This window comes from Zootermopsis nevadensis, unplaced genomic scaffold (assembly GCF_977971745.1).
Source record: "Zootermopsis nevadensis isolate Lab colony 2312 unplaced genomic scaffold, Znev_1.0 Znev_ptg000020l, whole genome shotgun sequence".
Classification (NCBI taxonomy): domain Eukaryota; kingdom Metazoa; phylum Arthropoda; class Insecta; order Blattodea; family Termopsidae; genus Zootermopsis; species Zootermopsis nevadensis.
In genome coordinates, this window is record NW_028259152.1 from 2,706,326 (window position 1) to 2,732,327 (window position 26,002).

The window sequence follows — 26,002 nt, forward strand, 5'->3', positions numbered from 1 at the left end:
ACCTCTTATGAACTTTGTTATGCGGAAGTAATTATTAGAGTTATTAACATTCTTTATTATTTTATGGATATTGTAGTATGTTGCTTTAAGAGATCTATGGGGTTTAAGTTTGAAATATTTATTTGTACTTCACATTTTATATAAATCTTCTTATCTCTTGCAATTGGTGTCTGTTTATCACAGAGAAGTACAATAAGATCTATATATGAGAGAGGCATATTTAATTACAACAATAAAGGTACATAAATATTGCTATTAGAATTATGTTGATCAACAGATTGGCACAGTTTCATATTTTATACTGAATGCTGTGGAACATATTATTATGTCTTTGATAATAAGACCATACTTTCAGTACCTTCACTGTGGAATAACTGGGATGTGTATATATTTGTTAGGAGGACATAATTATATGACTTAAAAGATTTTTTTACTAAAATACATTTTGTTTCTTTTTTGTATTAATTGAAGTGTGTAACTTGCAGGAAAATAAAGGTGTGGGACCTAATAGCAGCATTAGATCCAAGAGCGCCAGCTAGTACGTTATGTTTGCGAACGTTGGTGGTAAGTTTTCTCATTTCAGGTAATGTTTGCAAGAAGGAGTTTATGGAAGAAAGAGTTTTGTTTTATGCAGAGATTTCCTGTGATAAGAGAAAAGTGAATGATTTCTGTCTGCTTTTTGCAACTGTTGTGTCAAGCAAGGCATGCAATCATGAAAAATGTGGTTCTGCTTGGCTTGTTTCACATTTGATAATGAAGGAGCAATCCTCTTTATCTTCAGACTTAGTTCTTTAGTATAAATCTTCATAATGTATTATTGTTTGCTTCTGATACTCGTTAGTTGGACTTGGTAGTAAGTACAGTGAAAACTTGACAGTCTTTTTTAGTCTTATTCACAAGAATTCTTCTGTTGTAGGGAAGAAAAGTTTTGTGGTTGTGTAAATATAGATAATGGTGTTTTGGGATGTTGAGATGTAGCATCTTGACCATGTGCCAACATTTTGGAGGAACATAATGGCTCTCGAACGTTGGCACACAACCGAAATGTTACAGTATTGCAATTCAGAAGGCCACCATGAAAAGAAGTCTGCACTTGAGCAACATAAGTACAGTATTTCTAAAAGTTGGTGTAACATTATTTTGTATAGCACATTAACACCTCTAGTCTGTGAAAGACAAGAGAACCAAATGTTGAACTTTCTTGTGTCAAAATTGTTTATGTATGATAAAATAAATTCTGTCTTTCTGAGGCTGATGTATTTTGTGGTTATTTTGCATTCATTATTGTAGAGAAGTTCGTTATATGTCAGTTTTATTGCAATTTCCATAAATTTTATGTCCCAGTTGTCAACATCAGTATTTAGCAAGTAACATTGCAGATTTTTAGCTCAAAATATACATATTTTGATGTACAAAGTTGCAGATGGTACAGTCCAAGTCACGCACCACACACTGTTTCCCTCATCAGTTTGAAAATTTATTAAATCTCTGTTAATTATTCAAAATTATTTGATTTTTATAAGTTAAGAAAGATTATAAACAGGCTTTAGCTGTTATTTCACTTTGTTTGAAGTGGGGGGTGGTATGTCTGTGTGCAAGAAACAAGATTAATATGTCTACAGTAATTGCTTATTGTGTATAAATTGTAGCAGTGACTTCATATTGAATTTTATCAGCTGATTTGTATCTCTGAGATGCAATTTAATGTGTCACTGTTTCCAGGAGCATACTGGACGAGTTTTCCGCCTTCAGTTTGATGAATTCCAGATTGTTAGCAGTTCGCATGATGATACAATTCTAATTTGGGACTTCTTGAACTGTACACCCCCAGAAGGCACACCACAACAGCAGCAGAACATGCAACAACTCAGCGCTCGCTCCCCAACACGCACGTACACTTACATCTCAAAGTAATTACGGACAGTGATGGCTCTTCCAGACCCCCCGCAACCAGGGTTATATTTTGTCTGTAGTATTTCATCGCTTGGGTACATATTTAATATGTTGGCATTCTCCAAATTAATAGTGACCAGCAGGTTTGTAACTGTCACATTAGGGAATTTGGAATGGACCATAGTGAAACATTAATTTTACATAAATGCTGTGCATAATTGAAAACTTAACTATATATTAACCTTGCAGGGCTTCTCCAGTTTAATTTTAGCGGGTTCCTGTAACAGCATTTCATTGTCAGTGTAAAATTTAATTCTATCCTAAGTGGCATAGACATTATATGATAATTATTCAGCGAGAACATATGAAACCTTCATGACTGCACAGGAAGAAGCTATGGGAATATCCTGTTGCAACAGGGCATGCCCTTCCTTGCTTATTTCTGCATGTAGGCACTAAACGTTTCATACCAATTTGTAAGTCTGAGAATTAGAATGCAACCATTATGCAGGGAATTGTGTAATTAACTACATCGGTGGTTATGTTGGTTGTCATGTATACAGGGTTCTGCTACAGCTGAAAGAGTGGCAAGAAATATATAATAGAGTTGCGTAAATCGAAATTTAGCTAAAATGTTATCATAATTCAGAGCGTAGACCTCACAAAAGATGCGTGTAATTTTATTTTTTCTGCAAGTTTGTGTGTATTTTAAATTTAATTATAACTATTTACCATGCATCATGGCTTTATGTATAATCCAGCTATACATGTCTTGCTGTTGCATACTGCTAAATCATTAAACAGTACAGTTAAAGTCTAGCTGGGAGCCCTATATTACAGACATCCAAATCTCCCAGTCCTATATGTAAAGTGCTAAAGCCTTCCACAAAATTTTTATAATCAGAGTTGTAGATGATACGTTTAATTGCCACTTCTCAAAAATTCTATTTTGTGATTATCATAAAAAAAGATTAAAAATTTGGGCATTGTTTTAAATTTCTTTTTGTTTAAGGTATTTTGATTGACATTGTGGTCCTTTCCTATTTTCATGAAATGATATGTTGTATAGTTCTGTATTTAGCCGAAGTTTCTGTTATATCTGTACCTGTATTTATAGGGACAATCCAACTTTGTCTACAGCAACACATCACATTAGCAGATAATAAATGGGACAGTAATAAAGCAGGAAGTTTCTTCTCTTGTGTAATATTTGACATATGAATGTCAAACACCAAAATTTTCAAATCTGGATTTTGCCTGAAATGTTTCATATTTCAAACTCAGCTTGTTACTGAATTTTATTGACCAAGCCTGAGAAAGTAAACTGTCACTGCATAACCCAGATCAGGTGTATTTGATTTTCTCTTTTATGACCGAGGTTTTGATAGAAGTGTTTATTTAAAAAAATTATTTTCCAGTTTCATGAACATTAAAGTAGTATTTTTAAAGTCTATCTTGTTTTCAAGATTGGGCATGTGGGCCAGAAACATCATTTAATGGGAATGATTTTTTTTAAAAAAGTCCCAACATTTTATTTAATTAAAATCCGTTAATGTGCACAAGACAGAGAGAAACTGTGGAAAATTTTATAATTAAGTGGCATGCATTAACTGCCTTATTTTTGGCTGATGCTATGGACACAAGTAAACATAATTTTCAATTTAATAATTATTTTATAAGCCTATGAAGAAGTAACTCAAGAATTTTCTTTCAATTAAAGTCTTGAGTATGTGTCTGATTTGAGGAGGTTCATTTCATTTTATAAAATGTCTGTACAGTTAACCTTCGATTTGCGCCGCTACAATTTGTACTGATTCAGAATAACGCTGCATTTGAAACCAGCAAGTCAAAAAGTGAAAAAATATATTTTACTATTATTTATAACGTTTTACAATGTTTCTCATACTGATTCTTATACTAAATCATAATTCTTACATCGCTGATTTTGAATAAAAATTATAAATACAGTCACCTCACTCATTGCTAAGTAGTTGCAAGATAATCTCCTAAAAATCCGCCATCATTGCGCAGCAGTCACGTGAGCATTGATCACTCTTCACGGTGAGTCATTTGCGTTCAGCCTGATAAGGGAGTAAGGAAAAATGCGCTCAGTTTGCTTGTTGACACATTGAATGTGCTGAAAACTGTGCTAAACGTGTTTTTGTTGTTTGACCACTATTCTGCAGTAGCAACTGTTTTATATTTATAAATTGTAGAAGAGCCACCATGTCTGGTAAGAGAAGTGAATGTGTTTCTAAAAAGTTGCGTAGGTCTATTGCGTTAGAAGATAAGATGGACGTAATACGTAGAATAGATACCCGTCGTAATGTGTGCTGAGGTATGAAGTTGCCTCCTTCCACTGTGACTACCATAATGAAAAATTCATATAAAATAAAACAGTCAGTGCAACAGGCTACGAGAGTAAGTGCAACAACGCAAGTGAGTTATAGCTGAAGTAAACTTTTAGAAAGAATGGAGAAATTACTGTTGCTATGGGTGGATGACATGAATCGAAAAAACATTCCCTTGACTGAAATTACTATCATGGATAAGGCAAAGTCAATTTTTGAGGAACTTAAGTCGTCAATGTTTGGGTGCCGGGAACATGTCATTGACTTCCCATTATAAAAGGAGTTTCAATTTACATCGGTTCATCCAGGAACGCATCCCTGGTGTAAATCGCGGGTTACCTGTACTTGTACATGTAATAAATGAGTGCACATTATTTTGCGAGGGACCTCTTGAGAACTTCTAAGAAACATTTTTGAAAACCCAGGAGATCCATAGGTTTCTGTTCAAAAACTCTGACTTTGAAATCAACACAGGAATAAGAAGACACTAAGGAAATTAGAGAAATTGGTTAATATGTAGTTTAGTGTGCAGTATATTGACCCTTATGAATTGCAGGTAGTTGTATGCAGTAACAGGTCTTTGCCCTTCTACAGGTATAGAGCTAACACTGCCTTTGATGTCTACATACAGAATTTGTGTTGACATCAGTTTTTAAAGAACCCTGGTTGTGGTACTTTTCAGTTTGTCATGTGTTTATTTGCTGGGTGTGAAGTGCATGACTTTTTGCATCACAGAACAATATAGCAGTTTGTTTCCTAGCTTTCTTTCTTTGTCTTAACACATTTGCTCCCATATCTGTGCATGGCTGACTGCCAGTCCTTTGTTCCGATAACCATTTTTGACCTTATCGAATAACAACATACCATGAGAGGTCAACAAAAGAAAAAGTCTCTTTTAGAATGAACTTTGAGCACATTAATTTGTCTTGTGTCACTCGGTAGTGCATTCAACTAGTTACCTTTTGCAATTCTTGAGTAATTGATCAGTTCCCATTAATTTCTGTACTGTTCAGTACAGCAGAGAGTATACTGCCTAAAATGGCTGGACTGAGAGGTAAGCCAGCAGTATAGTGTGTGGGGTAAATGTGTTAATAGTAAAACTTTATATGCTTCTGTAAACTTGACATGCTTAATGCTCTTATTTATCTGCATGTTAGTATTTGCACTTACTCATGAACATTATTCGAGGTCAAAGCTCTAAATTCTGGGGTAGCCTCGGTATTAAATTATTTGGGATGACTGATTTATCATAGATGTAATGAAAATCGATTTATGCCCATATGGTTAACTACGTTATGGTTCAGACTTTCATAAATTCAGTCAGTACTTGGATTAAGATACAGTCATTGGGCAGCATGGCAGAATTGCATCATGGACAATTTTTTTAGCCTTTTATCTGAAAGAATAATGTGGATGTCATTATTTCAGCACTTGCTATGAATGTGTTGACATGATAGAAAATTAACCTTAAAAGCAAACATGAAATATTTCAGACTACTGACTAACTTGTGATTATAAAAAAATTATTGAAGATGTAAATATTTTGTCTGTTGTATTGGTTTGCATCTATAATTCAAATATCATCCTTCTTTCATGCTTGTAAAATAATTTAATTGTAGAAAAACATATGAATGTAGAATTTCAGTTTTTAACTGTTCCTTCTTGTGTAGAATATTTGAGTTTTGGCTTTATATAAAAAGGTTCTGATACAGAAATGGCAGATGTATTTCTTGATGAAAAACTTTTGAAAGAAAGCAAAGCATTCAGCTTTTTTTATTGTTGGTTTTGTCTATTCTGTGAACATAATTGAATGCATTTCATGAGTAAGTACATCCACATGAGATTAATATGCATGGCTATCTGTTCAAATTTATGCTTTCCTTCTGTCATCCTCCACCTGTTTCTGAACATTCAAGTGTAGTGTGCATGTTGACGTAGTTTTCTTTTGTATTTCTGTTCCTGCATTGTGCTTTCTTTTTATTTTGACACCTTTCCTTCTATACATGATGGTGTGAAGACATTTAGGAGATAATTTACATTTAAAATTAATGTGTAAGATTAGGAAGTCCATCACTGAGAGCTGAGCTTATGATGATAATTTATGTGTTAGATGTTATGAACAGTAATAATTTTTTGTTGCACATTTTTTCTCAGTCCCGGACTTTGTCATTCTCTTCCGATCTCATGATATTGTTTGTAAGGATGTGCTGACAGATGTATAGAATGTTATTTCAGTTATATTTGTTTGGTAGATATTTGTTGACTTATTAAATGTTTGTTGATTGTCCATATTGTAGCTTGTGAAGTTCGGAATACATCCTGTTTCTGAATGCATAATTGTCCAATTTTTTTCTGGATTTAGACTGAAATAAACAATTACAAGGAATGCTTCTTAATGGTAGACCATGATTAACATAAATTGGCCTTTTGATGGAGTTTACTGGTTGAAACATAATACAATGGAAACGTGCATAAATTTTGTCATAATGAAAAACCAATGCATATACATTCAAATTTCTGTGATTTTAGACATTTCAGTGCTAGTGTGTGTAGTTTGAATGTCAGAATTTTATCTCTCCTCAAGAGAAAGTATTGCTGTAACTGACATTTTGTGTCATTACTTTGGCTTTATGAAAGAATTCTCTGCCTTCACTATATGCAGAGCATTATGTTATATTTCTTTACAGTTACATATTTTGCATGTTAATGTATAGAAATTTTAAACATTAAGATTTTACCGTAATGGAAAGACCTTTATCATAACAAAGTTGTATCTGTGATGATTTTGTAAAGCCAAGAGAAAAATAGTATCTTGCTGATGATTGTGTATGTCTATAATTTTTTAAAGGAATATCTTGAATTTAATTCTGAGCAAATCGTAAAAGAAAACTTTCCCAGTTTCAGAATAACTTTATTTTGAGTTACTGAACAACATTGGCCCATGTCAGTATTTATTTTTTTGGAACAAGATGTTCTTGTACATTCAGAATTATCCCTTGTAATTAAACACTAATTATTTAATCCTTTCTTCACTTCTCTATTTATTCATACTCTTATTTCAAGTGTATATTACCTTCTGCAGCACATCCTGGCAGACAGTTTTAATATGCATGTTTTAAAGTTAAGTATTAGTTGGAAACATCATTCTGTTCCCAGACATTATAATGTATGGGCAGAGAATTATGGACCAGATAGTTTTATTTGTGAGTTATTGAATTGACATGCAACCAGCTGCTTTGTCTATATCTCAAGTAGGATACAAGGCTGATATATGGTTGTTACTTTGGAAGTGGGGAGGAAATTGTTGTAGCATATTTTAAGGTACTCTCCCAACAGTTGGTTGAAAAACTGGGAAAGTAACACCTATTGGGGTAGTGAATGCCTCAGCCAATATTTGACCAGGAACCTCCATGAAAATCAAGCTCATAATTTTAGTACTGACCTACTTCATAATATGTAAAAATATAGGATTTGGATCTAGATTTTTCTTTAATTACATTAAACTTTTCTTACCTTTACAAGTATACAGAACTTACATCAACAATTACATGCATTTTCTGTTTGTTTCCATTAACTTCAAAAACAGCAGACTTTGGTATTAAAACTAAAATTCTTCCTGTCATACTTAAATCATTTTATGTTCTTATAGAGAAGGCAGTTCACAATCTATGATACCTGGTCATGTCTACTCTTGATACTAATATTGTGAACTTTTTTTTCAAATTATATTTTTACTGGATGGTGGTAATCTTCTGAGTTGTTGCACTGTGTATTCTGTCTGTATGCTTATGTTATGGGGAATCATACTGCCTTCATCTTCATAGCTGAAGTCAACAGCGTTAGGAAGTGGATGGTTTATATAGAATTAGGGGAAGGATAAGGCCTATACAAACTTTCCACTTCCTAATGTTCCTCCAAAACATTGGAATACAGCCAAAATACTACAAGGTGCAACAGCCAGGAAGACTTTATTAACACTGCCTTGAAATCTTAAGAACCCTAATATTTTTAGTATTTGATATTCTAGTAGGCATATTTTTAATTTTATTACACATTAGTTGTGGTTATCTGAAATGGTAACTAACTACAGAAGATATTATTTTGAGAGCATAGTTTAAAGTCTGGTAGAAGTTTACCAGTGTTTCAGAGGTACTTGCTGCCTCCATCAGCAAGTGCCTCTGAAATGTCAGTAAACTTCTACCAGACGGCATGGTGCTGCAACCCAGAATACAGCCATTGTCAAATACTGTTTTAATCACAAAACAAACAAAACATATATTTCTGTCTTCAATGCAGCCCCCAAGTTTAAAATAGTTAGTACAAATGTAGGTATTGTCATACTGCACATGAATTCCTACAAGATATTCTTTTTCCAAGCACTGCATATGTTGCACTTTTTGAGTTTTCATTTCTGTGTAGTATTCTAGAACTATTTATTTGTGGTCCCAAAATACAGAATTTCTTTAGCCAACATGTGTTGTTATGGTTATTCTATGTGCCTTTGTACTTACCATCATGTATAAAATTGTGCACAACCAGTCACTGCAGCCTGTTATACTGACAAACGATTACATTGCACCAAGCATATATTCCATTGCTAATATTTTAATGTCTTCACCCACTATTACACTTGTACTTCACTCATTTCATTCTTCCGATACTGAACTAGTATACAATAACTTTGGCTATTTACTTCTTTACATCTAAAATAAAAATACAGATCACATCTGGGAGCTGCCATCTTGTACACTGTCTTTTTAAGGATGGAATTAATGTGAAGCTATGCTGCATGATGTTGCCTGTAGATATCAAGGAAACAAGGTGCTGCAGTTAATTCGCCAACAATTTTGTGATTTTCATGTGAATTACCTTCATGATATGACATTGTAGTAATTTGTTAAATTCTTGTTTTGATTTCTGGTGGAACTAACACCCCTCTGTCCAGGGCAGAATTGTTATAACAAAATTAACTCATTGTATAGAGTACAATGTCCCAAAAAGATATTTACATTTAAGGTTAGTATTCCATGTTATAATATGTGTACATCTTTTTGGGATGGCCTGTAGCAACTTGTATCTTGAAATGTGCAGGTATTTGATGAAAATTATGTAGGTGTATTTAACTTCTTTCTGTTACAAGAAGGGGATTGCACAAAGTTTATGAAAAGACACTGTTTTATCTTCTGTATCAGTCTGTACACATAGTTTATCCCATTTTCTTCTGTTGGACCACCTTCCACCTTTTGTTTCTGAGAATTCTTGATTTTGATAAATTCTAAGAAAAAAGTGGATGTTGTGTTTTAATATTTCTTGATTCAAAAGAATTACTCATGTATGGGGCTTATATGTGATGTTCTGAAGTTTGCTGTTCTGAAATTAATTAATTTAATTGGAACTTCATTGAACCTTTTGAAAATATATAGTTAGCTAAATTGTAATTTATTAAAACAAGCATTTATTGCATATTTCATTCATAGGCCATGTTTATAAAGTGCTGCTACCATAATTTAAAGTAGGTGAATTCTTTCTTGGGTGGGGGGGGGGGGGGGAGATTACATTACTACATTACTGATTTGTCAAAAATACTTGACCTTCTTTAGTTGCTATATCTGAAATTAATATTTATGTGCTTAATTGCACAAGCATAGGTTAGATACTTCTTTAAAATTGTTACAGTATATAAATACATAAAGCACATAATTATACTTTGAAGTGTATGAGATAATTGCAGTACATCATGTATAATGGATATGTTCTTGGAAACTGTTTCTTGAGCATGTACTAGATTATATTTTTAACCCACATTAAATACAAATTTTGGTTCATTACTGACGGGACTAATATATTGTAATATGCAAAATATGAGACAGCTTGTGAAATTAAATGTTTGGCATATTTGAAAAATTGTTTGTGCTCGTTGAGATAGTGTAGATTTGATAATCACTTATATATTGCTTTGTTACTTGAAAGATATGACAGTTCCTCTTGTTTAATATTTATTAATATATTAATATTTATATGCATCATATCAATTCATACTGTGAATACTTTGTTGAAGATTAAAGTAATTACAGTATAAACACCCTGAGAGGTTCCTGTTTAAAATGGGTTTTTCTTTACACTTTGTCAAGGTTTTCTTTGTATCTTTTATGATATCTTCCCTACTGGAATGCTTGTCCTGTTAAACTTTCAATAACTGGTCTATTAAAAAATATTTTAAGAAGGTTTGTTTGTAAGTTCTGTTTATATGTGTACACAGCTGATACTTATTTTAGTTTTGGTTTTCTGTTTACAGCTTTTGAGTGACATACCGTCCATGTTATTGCTGCATTGTGATAATCTGGTAAGATTTTATTTAAAAAGAAGTCAAACTTTATTATATGTAATTGCAGTCACAATTAAAAGTATTTTCATGTCTTGTAATATTTTCAGATATAAATTAATATGAATACAAGATGTTTGGTGAGTTCAGGTTTCCAGTATTCACAAAACACAAACGTACATGGTTTTCTAATGACATAAAATGTCTTATGTATGTAGCTGAATGAATTTGTATCATGTGAGTGAATAGGTTCAGGTCTTTTCTCAGGCAGTGGTGATGGATTCCAGACAAGAAGGCCAACTGTGAATATGTTGAATAGGCTGTGACGGATACTTGGCTGGAGATGGCCTTGTAGTTTGGAGGCTGGAGTTAACAACTCTGGACTATTGTGGTTCTCAGTTAATCTAGAAGGCTTTGAACTGGCAAACAATGAGGGTGTTGGTGTTCAACCTTTGGTTTCTGTTATTATCAGATAGTAACAAGTACACCTTATATGTAGCATAATGTTTGGCATAATTATGTCACAAGTCACCACAGTTGCTACATTTCAAAGAAATATTGTTTTGTGTAGTATAATTTTATGTTTTACATATTTACCACATTTGTGCTTTCTCATTCATTTGTAATAAAGTAGAAAGATAAAGCTGTCCCTGTGACAAGCACCACACCATGAGAGATTACATTTGAATCGTGGAAAATAGATTTGATTGATTGTAAAGCTCATTAAACTACTTGCAGCCCGAAAAAATAATTTTTACAAGCCTGTACACACATATACCCATGCATGCATGTACACATATGCACTCTGTCTCTCAGACCGCTTGTAGCTAAAGCAGACTGTTTACTCAAAATGTGTTAAGACATAGGAGGTGCAAAGTGAACCTCATGTCAGAATATTTAATGACTAATGAATAATTTCAATAAAATTCCAGCACACTTTAATTCTGACTTTTATTCAGTTTACTGCTTAGTGTTACGATTCATCATTTGTCATGTAAAAGTAAAGCTGTCCCACTATACGCCATGTAGGTGCTTTGGGGGAGAGAAGGTATAGCACCTACTCATTCTTGACCTCAGCACTGGATGGGGGTGAGTGGTCAGCATCGCGCTCCGGCCACACTTTACCCCTGGGAAAGGACCCCAGTACCAATTGGATAGGAGGCTGGGTGGGCCCCAGAACAGGTCTGGATTCAGAGGCTAGAGGAAAATGCTCTATCCCCATCGGGGATTGAACCACAGTCATCCAGTTCGTAGCCAGTCACTATACTGACGGAGCTACGCTGACTCGTCTTCATCTGTCATGTGGTTTTTCAAATGATTAGACAATAATATTGTTATGTCAGCATGAATCAAACATCTTGGGTTTGTGTGAGTTCTACCAAGAACATAACATTTGACAGGGAAGTGCATTATGGTGATTCTCTAACTTTTTGTGAGAACCGCTTATTCATTGTACTGGTATAATGTAATCTCTTTGTAAATGTTCAGTTTAAGAAATTTTCTAATGTTATGGAACTTGAATATTTGGAAATAACTGAGTTAATATCTACGGTGATGCATTACATTACTCTTTGAACTTCATTGCAAGCCATGATTGCCATATTAAAAGTTTTTATTCAGACACTATGTGCAAACTATTGTGATGTTTTAGTGTACTAATTTAATATGTTCTTTTTGACAGGTAGATTGCTGTAGACTGAATTGGAAAACCTGTGGATCAAGACAAGATGTTAGTATCTGTGCAGCTATAGAGAACTGTGTTTGGATTACATTTATTGCATAGGACTCTAGGACCTTCATGCCTGAAAGAATGTTTTTGACCAATAATTCTTATGCTTGTAAAAGTCAGTTGAGCAAAACATTGTATATACATATATGTGTATATTATGTACTATGCATATTTTAATTACCTGCTGTAGCTGCTTGACATATCATTTTAATTATGTTACTAAAATAATTATGATGTGTTACGCAGGTTCAAGAAGAAAAGCAATTGGATACAGGTGTTGAGTTTTTCTGTAAGAAGTTTGAAATGTTGACATTACTGTAGTCATACAAGTGATGTGCTGAGGTGCTGGGTGTCCATCTTCAGTTATTTTGTAAATTAATTCTGTGTAAGGTGTGCTTAGTCATGAAGAGAGACTTGTTTCTTAGTGTTTTCTTGTTAACACATGGAATCAGAAAAGAATATGAATTGCTATAAATACACATTTTCCTTATGTATATAGTAATAATGGTGTTCCTTTATGGGAACATGAAGATGTCATAATAGTGTATATTTCTTGGAGAGAAGTGTCAGTCAATTTTTCTGCTTTCTTTGTTAAATAAAGTAATAACTGCTATGCAGTGATCAAGAGAATGCAACACCAGTAATAAACAGTGCTTCATTAATTTCATTGCATTTCACTAGATTTGCATGCTACTAAAACTATCAGCCCAGATATTTTCAGGGGCTTTCATCCGCCTGAGTGTCCTGTAAAACAGCTACACATAATTTTGGCCTATGGACAGGTAGTCTCCCCCCCACCAGCTGACTCTGATATTTCATTGAGAAGTTTTTCACTGTGATTATATGCATATGTGAAAATTCATAAATATGTATTTGACTTCAAGGCCTATGTTTTGTTTATCATACAAATTACATTTTGTATTATCATGTACTGCATGCTTAATTTATTGCTAAAATTATGTGATCCATATCTGAAATAGTTGTGTATTCATTCACTTCATTCTTCATTATAGCTTTTTTCTTTAATTTCATTCATGCATTGTGGAGATATGATGACTTAATTGCATTGCCGACAGATTTTGGGTGCTTTTTTATTTTTATTACTATCATAAATATAAATGTTGCATTAAAATATTGGATCCATGCACACAGTATGCCTGCATGTTTAAATGCGGATGTGAATCTGTTGGTGATTTGTATGTTATAATAAATTTTGTGTGAGTGTGAGAGAGAGAATGTGTTCTTGAATGATTAACATTGTTAGTCTATGCATTGGTATTCTTCCATATTTTTAATATTAATGAAATGTGAGAGCATTTATTCTACTGATGGGAGCCATAAACTTTGAACTCTTGTTTTGGAAGTATGAATTAGTTTCTGTCAGTTAAGAGAATCTCAGAATATGGACGGAAACGTAACATATTTGAGACGTTATAAATGTTCATATTCCGTTTTACCAATGTTTTTTATGTAGTTGAAATTGTGTTGTGGTTTCTTTTTTCATGAAGTATGTGAGTGGGTCCTCTTTCTAGTTGTTGATACAAGTTTTTCTACCACTTGCAACTTGATCTCATGGTAAATAATTTACTGGTTAATATTTTCTTGATGATAGGGATTATAAAATGTATGAAAATGCCCCAGATTTGCTGTTGTAAATTATGTTTGTAATGTCATGACAGTTTTTGTTGGTTACATAGTTGTCTTTCCAGTGATATTTTCACTATGTAATTGATAGACTAGTTTAATTTTTAAATTATAGTATGTACATTTTGGTGAGTCATTTTTCTTTTTCCTTGAAGTGTATATGAATATAAATGAGAGATGTAAATAGTTTTGTCACACTTCCTCTACAGAAACCTTTTAAACTACAAAAATTTCAACATCATCTGTGTAAACAAAGTAATTTCTTATCAGATGCAGCTATAGCTGTAAAACCTGAATCTGGCGGTATTTAATTTTTACTCAAATGTATGATATATTTAGATGACAATAAATGTTTTGAGGGAAATCTGTGAATTAAGATTCATTTGTCACTTGCACCTCTTTTAAAATGGAACTGAAATGTTACACAGTTAATTCAGAAGTTTGTCATTGCATAGGAACTGCAGCAGTTATAAATACGATTTTAAAAGTACATGTTATTTAAAAAGGGAGAGAACTGTCCTCATGTTCTCCCTACTGGGCACATCTTGGTCTCATTTATGTTGGGAAGTCGAGTAATAGAAGTTTTGATTTTATTACATCACCGTCATGTTTTGAGGTGGCACCACCATCGCCTGAAATGTTGGGCCAGTGAAAATGGCGGATGAGCAGGTAAGGAGCGAAACAAAGAGTATTTGGTGTTTTAATTTGTGTTTATTACTAATTGGTAATTCAGGTGGATTAAATATACATATGCCTATGTTTAATGTAGCATATAATGTCTTTCATTTCTTTACTTGGCTCTTTTATACTAAAACATGTTAATGCGACGCCAAGGCATCGTACACTTGTTCTACACCGGAACAAATTAGCCCTAGTCAAATGCACGCATCAAAAACATTGTATATTTTTGCGTTTGTTGTTGATGACAGATCTTGTGTGTGTATTGCCGGTTTAGTTTGTAGATTAGAAGTGCTGTTTTACAGTGTTTAATTCAAGTTGTTCAACTCGAAAGTTTAATTGCATGAGAAAATGATGCTTCAAGCCGAACAGCTTAATGGCGTAACTGAAGATTTTGTCGTGAATTTTTGTGATAGCATATAAACGAAGATATATTGTGAAATAACCGACACTTGCTAGTTCGATTATTATATTTCAATATTTTATCCTTAAAATTGGAGTTGGAATGGTAATTGCCTCTCACAAGTTTAGCTTTTTATGCATGAAAGAAAAAAACTAACACCAGTATAATACCTGAAAAATTTCTCTCTTTTTGAATTTTTCTTTTGCGTAAAACAAAGAAAAACAATACAAGAATCTTACAACCCTCTTCTTCTAGGAGGTGCGGCAGTTGGAGTTGCTGTGTAAAGAGCTCTATGAGTCTCAAGATGCAGGTCAGAGGGCAGAAGCAGAAAAGGCCCTTCTTGGCTTCCAAAATGCTCCAGATACTCTGTCGAAATGCCAACTTCTTCTGGATCGAGGAGATTCCTGTTATGCCCAGCTTCTGGCCGCTACCACTTTGACCAAACTTGTGTCACGTAGTGCCCAAGGTCTCAGTTTGCAACAAAGAGTTGACATCCGTAAGTTTGCATTTCAGAATTTGTATAAGTTGGTTTGTAAAACAAGTTTTATTGCACTTATTTATATGAACTACATTTTATTCTGTCTCTTTCTAAATTTATGCTGTAGCCATTAACAGAATAGACTAACACCAGAAACCTTTTTAACTGTAAAATAAATTGTGGGAAACCTTTTGAAAACTGTGTTTCATAAGATTCTTTCAGTGTATGGTGTCAACAAGAACTGTACATCTTAGTTATGAATTTTTGTGCATCATTTCCATTACTACAGATTCTTACATTGACTTTCTCAGTTATAACCACAACATTTTACAGTGTTCCTTTGTCATCACCACTATGTAAACAGTATTTCAAACAGAATTTGCAGACATGTCTTCATGCCAGACCTGAGGTTTGTACTGTGGTAAAAATGTCATTGTTGGTCTCCTTGGTTGTAAAGCTGTCTGGATTTGGACTCTGTAGGGGTAAAGATCAAGGCAGTGCATTTCTCCAAAATGTTGATATCTACCTACAAGTTCACACAGCATTACAACCCAGAAGACCAACATAGGTTTATCTTCATACCAGATTTGACATGGCTGGCTTTGATGGTTGATTAGTTTTTGCTATCATACTGAAAGTTAAATATAGATTTCTTATGGCCATCATGTTGTAGTTTTACATTCTCAAACAAATTTCTTTATCAAAAGTTGTCAGACACAGCTACAGGTTTTTTTTATTTCCTTGACGTGTCTTACTGATACCTGCATTCATTACATTACGTATGTGTGATATGTGGTCATCATAACTTCTTCTTATCAAGCTAGGAATGCTTATGTCCCTTTGTTGACCAAACTGTTATTCCTTGTTCAATTTTTTCATTCACCAAGGGAGAAAGTTTTTTTTTCTATTGGATAGTCACTCTGATGATGGGGGTGGCAAGGACCTCTGAAATGTTGATAAACTACAACAACACTATATGACACAACAACCAAGAAGACAGCCATCTTTGTACATACTGCTGTGAAAACCTCGGATCCAACCACAAAGAAACAAACAAATCACATGTATAAGTTAGAATGTTTCAGTGCTAAAGCAAATAGTTTTGTTTGCTCTTTGACTTTTATATTGTATACTACATAATTTGTCTAGGTTCCTAGGTGTGCATGTTGCCTACATTATATTTTAAATGGAGCACTTAAGAAAACCACCCTTGGGCTATCTTTCCTGTATTTGACATCACTGTTGTTAAAGGAAATGCCATGATAGCATCCCAGTACCTAAAAATGGCACTGCTCTGCCACCATGGATTGCTCTTGCTTGACTGATTACTGGTTATAGTTATTCTTAGGTAAACTGAGCTTTATTATAAAAACACAAAACCAAACAGTTCTGTTGCAATGTGAGCCACATCGAAAAGTGAAGTGTAGTGATATTTTTTGGTGTGCTGTTTATCAGACACCAAGTTATTAAACTTTTCTTCAGTTAAGATATGTTGCTTTCATGTCTTCTTTTTGTCTAGAAAAAAGTGTGTTTCATGAAACTTTTCACTAGTGTAACAGGTCACTATGAAACGAATCTGCTTTTAGCTACATTTTGTCCAGGACAAATATTTTTCAACATTGTTTTTGAACCCCTCATTTCCTTTTACACCACTCAATCCTGTATTTAATGGAGTTGGATATTTTATTTTATATGTAATGCTGTAAAACTGAGCAAACTTACTAGCAAAGGTAAGGGTACAGTATGGGATACTAGACATTGCTAGTCATGGTTTAGCAGTAAACTGAACTGCTTGTAGTTTGAATTGTCATAATATTATATTAGTTGCATCTTTATATTCTTTAATGTCACCAAAATTATAGAATACCTTTATGTTATAATACTGTTTAGATAGTCTTTGTTTTACCAGTGATGTCATATTTTGTTGTCATGCTGTCTGTTATGAATTATTTGCCTATTGCATTGCACAGAAATTACTGTCTTATAGAGTCATCGTTTGCAATAACATAATGTGATTATAAATCTCGTAACAAATCATTTAAAATAATTGTTGTCCATAGTGTTAAACTTGAAAATGTGCACTTCAGTGTTATTAATATGAATAATATTTCACAATTGTTTTTTATTTATATCTGTGCAAGTTACATTCAGCTGTATGTATTTTAATTACTTTTAATTTGAATTCCGTATTGATAGTTATGGCAATATTGGAATGGAAACCATAAAGCAGTTCTTCATGTTTTGCATGCAGTCACTACACCATGGTTGTATTATAAAATATTAACGAAGTTGATTGTTATAACAGCTTTAAATGTGGTGTGTTTGTTGTAATTGGTATTTAAATTTTTCAGGCAACTACGTTCTGAATTATCTTGCAACTCGACCCAAACTTCCAAATTTTGTTATTCAAGCCTTGGTGACTCTTTTTGCTCGGATTAGCAAACTTGGATGGTTTGACAGTGACAAGGATGAGTTTGTCTTCAGAAATGTTGTCTCTGATATTACAAAATTCTTGCAGGTAAGTCTTGCATGATTGGGAGGGAAGTAGTTGGTTGGTATCAAATACCTATCATGTTTCTAAAGACAAAAAATTTGGAACTTTCTAGATTAAGATTGCATTTTCACATTTTCTCATGATATGATTCTAGTAGGAGGGGGTCATGTACAAATGGCTATCATACTTGTTGCTACTTTGTCTTTCTGGTTTCTTTGGTTGCTCAAACCAAGGGATAAAGAAAGACAGTCCAATAATTAGCAAACTATAGAATGCTCATAAAATGTAGTTGATAAAGATTTTGTTAGAAGCTTTGTTTTATGACTCCTGTATTTTATTTGCATGTAAATAATAATAATATAATTCATCTTCTTACTAATTATTAACCATACACGTTTCTTAGTAGTTATGAAAATTAGTAGACTGGTTATTTGCTATTTGTCCATGATATTGCTAATGGAGTGCAGTATAACACCAATAACTAGTGGTGTTAGATTTTTGCATCCTTTTGCATGAATTATTTTGGAGGTTTAATTTTTAAGGAGTTAAGTAAAAAGATGTCTGGTGATAAAAATCAGAATTTTTAGAGAGAAACTTGTTTGTTCCTGAATGAACTTGGTATGTCCACATTCCTTCCAGAAAGTCCCTCCTGGGAATTTGTAAATATGAATCAAATCTTTTATAAAGAAGAAATAGACCTTACTCAGTTCTGAAAAGAAGGGGAACTTTATTGATAGAAACACAACTGAAAACTTGGGACTTATTTGTAATTATACTTATAGCTCCCAATGAAGGTATTTATGATAAGCATATTAGAGGTGGCCAGAGGTTACAGTCAGGTCAGGCTCCAACTGCACAAATCATTTTCATGGGAAAACTTGATAAATAATATGGTATGAATTTATACAACCAGTAAATTATCTGTAATTTCTTGAAGCTAAACTAATTGATGCAATTTGTAGCTTATATTTAATTGATGCAAGTTAGCTCAAAATGTCTTATTAGTTAACATACCACGATGTTTAGAAATTTCACTAACGTAAATAATTTCTGCTCCAAGCAATTTCTGGCATCTCAGAAGTCCTGAATTCATTATCATTGGACACATCTCTATCACCGGGTGTTATAACTGTAATTTTGTTGCATATAAAATCCTATACCAGCCACTGGGATGAAGTTCTTTATTTAAACCATGACTGACAAAGTCACAGATGGTAAGGACTGTTATACAAGGAAAATTTTGTGAAGGGTACATGATTTTTGGGACACGCATCAAGTCCTGATATATAAAAGTACTGAGAAAACGTAAATGACAAATACAGTGTGTGAAGAAGCACTGCACAATAGTAAATATGATCGCTGGCTCGGGTATAGGAATTAAGCATTACCTTGGGTTCCTCATTGGTCTCTGAATTATTAGCAGATGATTGCAATGAGGATAGGGAATCCATTGCACATTGCAGGGTGCTTTTCAACACACTGAGCTTAAATAGTTACGGTTATATGTTGGATTTTCAAATCTGTGATTTACAGCCATACTGGCAAGGTGTTACTGCATCTGCAGCAGTTAGAAATTTCTTCAGAAGTCTTTTAAAAAACTGCTTATTCAGGTCATGAGAATATGTAGAAAGTAAGACATATGCCTTTCTTAATATTTTAGTATGTCTGAAAATGAATGCTCGGCTGCATATCTCTGTCTGAACAAACATATCATGTACACCCTCTTAATTATTTTCACTTAAAAGAAAGTTTAGTTCGTATTAACACTTTGCATTTTTACTTGTACGTTGTTTGCACTCACTGTCTTTCAAATCACATAATGAATTCCTATGAAGGATTTGAGGTTTTCATGGTGGTGAGTCTGAAGATGACTGTCTTCAATGAAATTTGGAGGTCTACGCATGTCAGAGAAATCTAATTTCAGTCTGCACGATAATGCCTCCTTTATTTTGTTCTCAAGCTGGCTTTGGAAGCTTGGTATAAATACTGGGAGATGGTAAGGTCAGCACACTGCTGAGGAAAACTTGTGGTGTATATATGAGAACTGTTTTTGTGTTTGTTCTGTGAATTTATGAAAGAGGAAAATGCATTCCTTAGCCTTCCAGACTTACTGTTTAAATTTGAACCGACATGACACCAGTTAAATTTATTTTACAAACTAGAAGGGAAAGCTGAGATGAAAATGTCAGGGAATTTTAACATAACTTTTCTAAATTGTCTGCGAAATGTGTCCTCCATGCAGGTTGGTGTAGCAGGAACATGTTAGAGATACAACTACCAGCTATCCTGGCTGAGATTTTTGTCAGGTTTGGTCAGTCAGTGCAGGCAAATGTAGAATACTACCTTGAAATAAGTCATGATCACCTGTGTTCAAGTACTTCACTTGCCTGTTTACTGCCTGTAATCATTTATCCATATCTTTCACTGCTGTGTAAGATGTACAGGTGAAACACTGGCATTCAATAATGTAAGAATGATGAAGCTGTTTCAGCTTCTTTTGTGTTTTGCATACCTTAGGTCATTTTGTCGATTCATTACATGTACAAATCTATCATGGTCAGAGTTAATCAACAAATGCTGTTACCAACCAAAGTCTTGATTAGATTCATATTTTAGGTCATATGCCAATTTTTAAATCTTGTGTTTGATTTGAGTTTTGTGTAATGGGTGCTTATGGTGGATCAGTACAGACCAAAATTACGTTCGCCTTACACCCAGTACCAAATTAATCAAAATCTGTTGTGTATTTTTGCAGATTGGCTGTTATCGTAGAAAATTTTTGTCATTTTGTGCACAGACGTGTGTGTGTGTGTGTGTGTGTGTGTGCATGTATGTATGTATGTGTATGTTTGTATGTGTGTTGAAGGTTAAACATACAGATGGACACTCCTTGCTCACTGTGTTTTAATTAAATACACTTGATCCAGAGAATGCTGAAAAATACTCATGGTATTGTAAAGACACATTCTTGTATGAAGGAAAAGTACAACACAGTTCACCAGTTGGTTCTGCTGTCTTTTTCTTCAGAGAATGACAATATCATATTAGTGTTTTACAAAATCAGTATATATAAAAACTTTCTACAACCGCTAAGTTGTGAATTTGTATGCTGATTCCAGGATGTCACGTTTTACAGTTCTTATATAGTAGTGGCATACAATGTTTTGATATTTTTAGTTAATATCACAATGGAGATATATTTTATGCAGTGTTGCAGATCTCTTTAGTTACTTCATAAAGTGGTTTAAAGATACATTTTTATAATTTGTAGATGGTAGTGATTTCTTTGAGTTTGTTACATATTTTCTTTCTTGGTATGTTGAAAATACTCAATGTATGGTGATATAATTTTCTTGATTACTTACTAGTTTGTGCCTACACTTAATTTTCATTTTTTCTGAGGCTTTCTTCCAGTGGGCAAACTATGATATTACCATTTGTTTTGTTGACTGAGGTAAAATTTCAAGCTGTTAGTTATTTAGATTTTTAAGGTTTTGTGAAAGAGCCTTGTAAGTTGCAAAGCACCCTTATGATGTTTGACAAACAGCTGATGCTGTTCATAAAAAAAAGAAAAGAAAAATGGTCTGTTCGTAGTCTTCTGTTCAGATGTATTGCAATGGTGTGTTGAGTCTGCTAGCACCAGCTATCTTTCTTTATGTTGTAAGATGCTGTGTCTTTTAATCTTTCTTTAAAATTTGCAACAATTTGATTGCATGGTATTATCAGTTGTAAAATGTCTTCATACTTTATTACTGTTTGTAGTTTTAAATTGTTACAAATATTACATTACATGGCTGTGCTCATAAAAAAATAAAATACTGAATAAGAACAGTTTTGAAGGTGATAAAAAAAGCCTTAGTTTGATATGACATGTAATCATTTTTTAGTTTCAATAAATTTTGACACACTATTGAAGATGGCCTTTCTACCTGTTATTCATCCTTATGTTCAGAGGAAAATACCTGATAGCGTATAAGGATATTTAAGTGAGAAAGGGAGGAACCATAAAGGCTTATGAAGAAATGGGTAAAGAGGAATTTGTTCTCTCTTTCTGTCATTTCTTCTCTAACCTTTGCTTTGGTAAGTGATCCTCTCTTTCTTACATCTTCCAATATATTCATCCTTTTAAATTTACCAAGCTGTCTCTTTTATTGTATACTTCATTTGATGGATAGTTTTGTCTCAGTGCCAATAACTGCTTAGTATTTGTTCTCAGGCCCTTGACATTTTCCTTCCTATACAGTATCTGGTTCTTTATATGACTTGTGCTTGTACCAAAAGTAGCATTGTAAATGTTTGAATAAATTAGAATTCAAATTATCATCTCAGAAGTGTCTTGGGAAATGAACTTCCTCTTTTGTCATAATTTTGGAATCTGATCTGTTTCTTGTTTTTTATATTTTCTTTAAAATTATTTACTACAGTATGTTTTGTGTCAAATAATGAATACTAAAATATTTGCAGTGTCACCTCTTGCAATGGGTAGGTTCTGTATAAGAAAGGATGTTTTATGTATTATTCCAAGTAAATACATATTTGTCCTTTTACAATGCTGTATTCAATATTGCATATCTCCAGTTAAATTAGTGTTTATATTGCAACCAAGCTTATAAATTTCAAGTGTTTTATATATGTAAAGGATATAACACATTCACTACTAAGGTTTGAGAGGGAGGCTTGTTTAGTCATGAAGTCTTAAGTATGTTAAAGTACTTTTGCTGCCAGTAGAATGTTGTAAATCCCAGAGTTATGTACTTTATCCCATAGAAATTAATACATGAATGGCGTCAGAGCAGTGACCTTCGCTACGTCAAAAGATTTAATTGTAAAAAGTACAAAATTTCCACACCGTGATGTTCATAAATACACTTGGACTTCCCCAGATGGCAGAACACACAATCAAATAGATCATGTTTTAGTAGATAAGAGAAGGCAGACAAATGTAATTGATGTGAGATCATTCAGAGGAGCAGATTGCGACACTGATCATTATCTGGTGGTAGCAAAAGTGAGGGAGCGGCTTTCAGTAAGTAGACGAACTAAACAAAATTTTGACACAGAAAGATTTGATTTGAAAAAATTAAGTGAGGGAGAGGCAAAGGAACAATATCAAGTTGAAATTTCGAATAGGTTTCAAATTTTAGAGACAAATGAGGATAATGAAAGTGTGGACATCAACAGGGAGTGGGAAAATGTCAGAAACTGCATCAAAATTTCAGCAAAAGAGAAACTAGGATACTACAGGAGAAAGCAAAATAAACCGTGGTTTGATGAAGAATGTTCAAAATTAATAGATCGAAGGAAGCAAACAAAATTTCAATGGTTGCAGAACCCAAACAAAACAAATGCGGATAATCTATGTAACGTGAGACGTGAGGCTAGTAGAACCTTTAGGACTAAGAAAAGGGAATACCTGAAGGGCAAAATTGCTGAACTTGAGACAAATAATAAGGAAAAAAACATCAGAGACCTGTACAGAGGCATTAATAACTTTAAGAAAGGATATCAACCCCAGACTAATTTGGTAAAGGATGATAGTGGCAATTTGCTTGCAGATCCAATAAAAATTGTGAATAGGTGGAAAAATTTCTTTAGCGAGCTCTTAAATGTTCATAATACTGGTGATATTAGACAGATTAAAATGCATACAGCTGAACTGTTGGTGCCAGAACCTAGCTTAGATGAAGTGGAACTAGCCATTGGGAAGTTGAAAAGTTATAAATCTCCAGGAATTGATCAGATTCCGGCCGAATTAATTAAAGCAGGTGGCAAAGGGTTGCATATGAGGATCCATAAGCTTATTCAGTTAATTTGGGATAAGGAAGAGATGCCACATCAATGGAAGGAATCCATAATTATTCCTATTTATAAGAAGGGGGACAAGACTGAGTGTGGTAATTACCGAGGAATATCGCTGCTATCAACCTCATACAAAATTCTATCCAACATTCTTTTGGCAAGATTAACCCCATATGCGAATGAAACTATTGGGGATCATCAGTGTGGGTTCAGACGAAACAGATCAACGATTGATCAGATCTTTTGCATTCGTCAGATACTAGAGAAAAAATGGGAGTTCGGTGGGACTGTACATCAGTTATTTATAGATTTCAAAAAAGCCTATGACTCTGTGAAGAGAGAAGTGCTATATAATATTCTTATTGAATTTGGTATACCAAAGAAGCTAGTGGGTCTAATAAAAATGTGCTTAAATGAAACCTGCAGCAAAATTCGAGTAGGTAAATATGTATCTGAGACATTCCTCATCAAGAACGGTCTAAAACAAGGAGATGCTTTGTCTCCCTTGCTCTTTAACTTTGCGCTAGAATACGCCATCAGGAAGGTCCAAGGTAGGCAGGAGGGTTTGCAATTGAACGGGACACATCAGCTATTGGCATATGCTGATGATGTTAATTTATTGGGGGACGATATAAATACAATAAAGAGGAACGCAGAAGTTTTACTAGAGGCTGGTAGACAAGTGGGGCTGGAAGTAAATTCAGAAAAAACTAAGTACATGTTAGTATCTCGTCATCAGAAGACAGGCGGGCAAAATTATCTTAGGGTAGCTAATAAATCCTTTGAAAGGGTTACAAAGTTCAAATATTTGGGAACAACAATAACAAATCAAAATGATACTTGTGAGGAAGTTAGGAGGAGACTAAATTCCGGAAATGCTTGCTACTTCTCAGTCCAAAATATTTTGTCTTCCCGTCTGATTTCTAAGAACCTGAAAATTAAAGTATACAAAACAATAATCTTGCCTGTTGTTTTGTATGGGTGCGAAACATGGTCTCTCACTCAGAGGGAGGAACACAGATTGCAGGTGTTTGAGAATCGGGTGTTGAGGAGGATATTTGGGCCTAAGAGGGAAGACGATGGGGCGTGGAGAAAACTGCACAATGACGAGCTTAAAAATCTGTACTGCTCCCCCAGTATTGTGAGGGTGATTAAGTCGAGAAGAGTGAGATGGGCGGGACATGTAGCGCGCATGGATGGGACAAGAGGTGTGCACCGGGTACTGGTTGGGAAACCTGAAGGGAAGAGACCGCTGGGGAGACCTAGACGTAGATGGGAGGATAATCTCAGGCGGGATCTATGGGAGATAGGAGTTGAAGGAAACTGGATTTTGTTGGCCCAGGACAGGGTCCGGTGGAGGGCTTTGGTTAATTCGGTGATGAACCTTCGGGTTCGGTAAGCCATCTAGTTAGTTAGTTAGCCACATATAAAGGAAATGGGTATATGTTCCTACCCTCCTAACTCATTGTCCTTAACCATATAGACCCATGACTGACAAGGGCAGCCCTTCAGAATGACTACACAGTTTTCCATATGCTAGGAATGGTATGAAATACCAGTATAAGATCTGCTTTCTTTGTATTATTACCTGATATTTAAATTTGCATTTATATGTATTCATATTTGAAGTGCAGCTGGCAGCCACATATTACAGAGGTATAAATTCTGCGTCTCGTACAATAAAGGTTAAATGGTTTGCCATAAATTGATATATGTCCCATCTCTATCCCCATGTTATGTCTTGGTTCGTCTGAGATTTAAATTCAAGAATGAGTTTTTTAGATTCCAAAGAAGTAGCAAGAATGCAGTACAAAATAGGACTGATCAGTTGATAATATATCTTCCATCTACATCTCTTTAGCTAGCAGTATGTGTATTACTATCAAGATTATGTTCAGTAGTGTCTGAACATGTTTCATACACAGGGGTTGTTGGTTCAGGTGCTTAGTAACTATGGTGAAGAAATAGGTGGGTATACAAAGATGTGTATGTTAAAAACAGGGAGAGTGCTGAGAGCTGTGGTCCTTAATTTCTTTGTCATATTATCTCTTTTACATATAATGAGATTTTAATTTGATATTAGCAACATGAGTTCTTTCAGCCATTGGCAGTGGACAACTGCTGGAAGATCATCAAGTAACTGAAGCAGAGAGTCATCTCAGAAGCTGTGTACCATGAAAAATTTAAAGTTATTGGTTCCTAATTGTAAGC

The 26,002-nt window shown here is 34.1% G+C and overlaps 2 protein-coding genes across 8 annotated transcripts in view; both read left to right on the forward strand.

Moving 5' to 3' along the window:
- slmb (beta-transducin repeat containing E3 ubiquitin protein ligase slmb) overlaps positions 1–14,303 on the forward strand; it is a 41,461-nt gene extending 27,158 nt beyond the window's left edge. For 3 of the 5 annotated variants that reach the window (XM_022063642.2, XM_022063645.1, XM_022063647.2), the window contains exons 9-12: positions 486–564; positions 1,723–1,910; positions 10,540–10,587; positions 12,248–14,303. In XM_022063642.2, the coding sequence (XP_021919334.1) occupies positions 486–564; positions 1,723–1,910; positions 10,540–10,546 (274 nt within the window). In that variant the 3' untranslated portion in view covers positions 10,547–10,587; positions 12,248–14,303. The remainder of the gene's footprint in view (positions 1–485; positions 565–1,722; positions 1,911–10,539; positions 10,588–12,247) is intronic. The other 2 variants (XR_002543032.2, XR_002543033.2) reach the window with 2 other exon arrangements.
- A 229-nt stretch (positions 14,304–14,532) lies between these two features.
- Positions 14,533–26,002, forward strand: part of Ranbp16 (Ran-binding protein 16) — a 28,570-nt gene continuing 17,100 nt past the window's right edge. The window contains exons 1-3 of one of the 3 annotated variants that reach the window (XM_022063636.2): positions 14,533–14,608; positions 15,276–15,516; positions 17,850–18,016. In XM_022063636.2, the coding sequence (XP_021919328.1) occupies positions 14,594–14,608; positions 15,276–15,516; positions 17,850–18,016 (423 nt within the window). In that variant the 5' untranslated portion in view covers positions 14,533–14,593. Of the gene's footprint in view, positions 14,609–14,826; positions 15,126–15,275; positions 15,517–17,849; positions 18,017–26,002 lie in introns of those variants that run through there. The other 2 variants (XM_022063639.2, XM_022063638.2) reach the window with 2 other exon arrangements.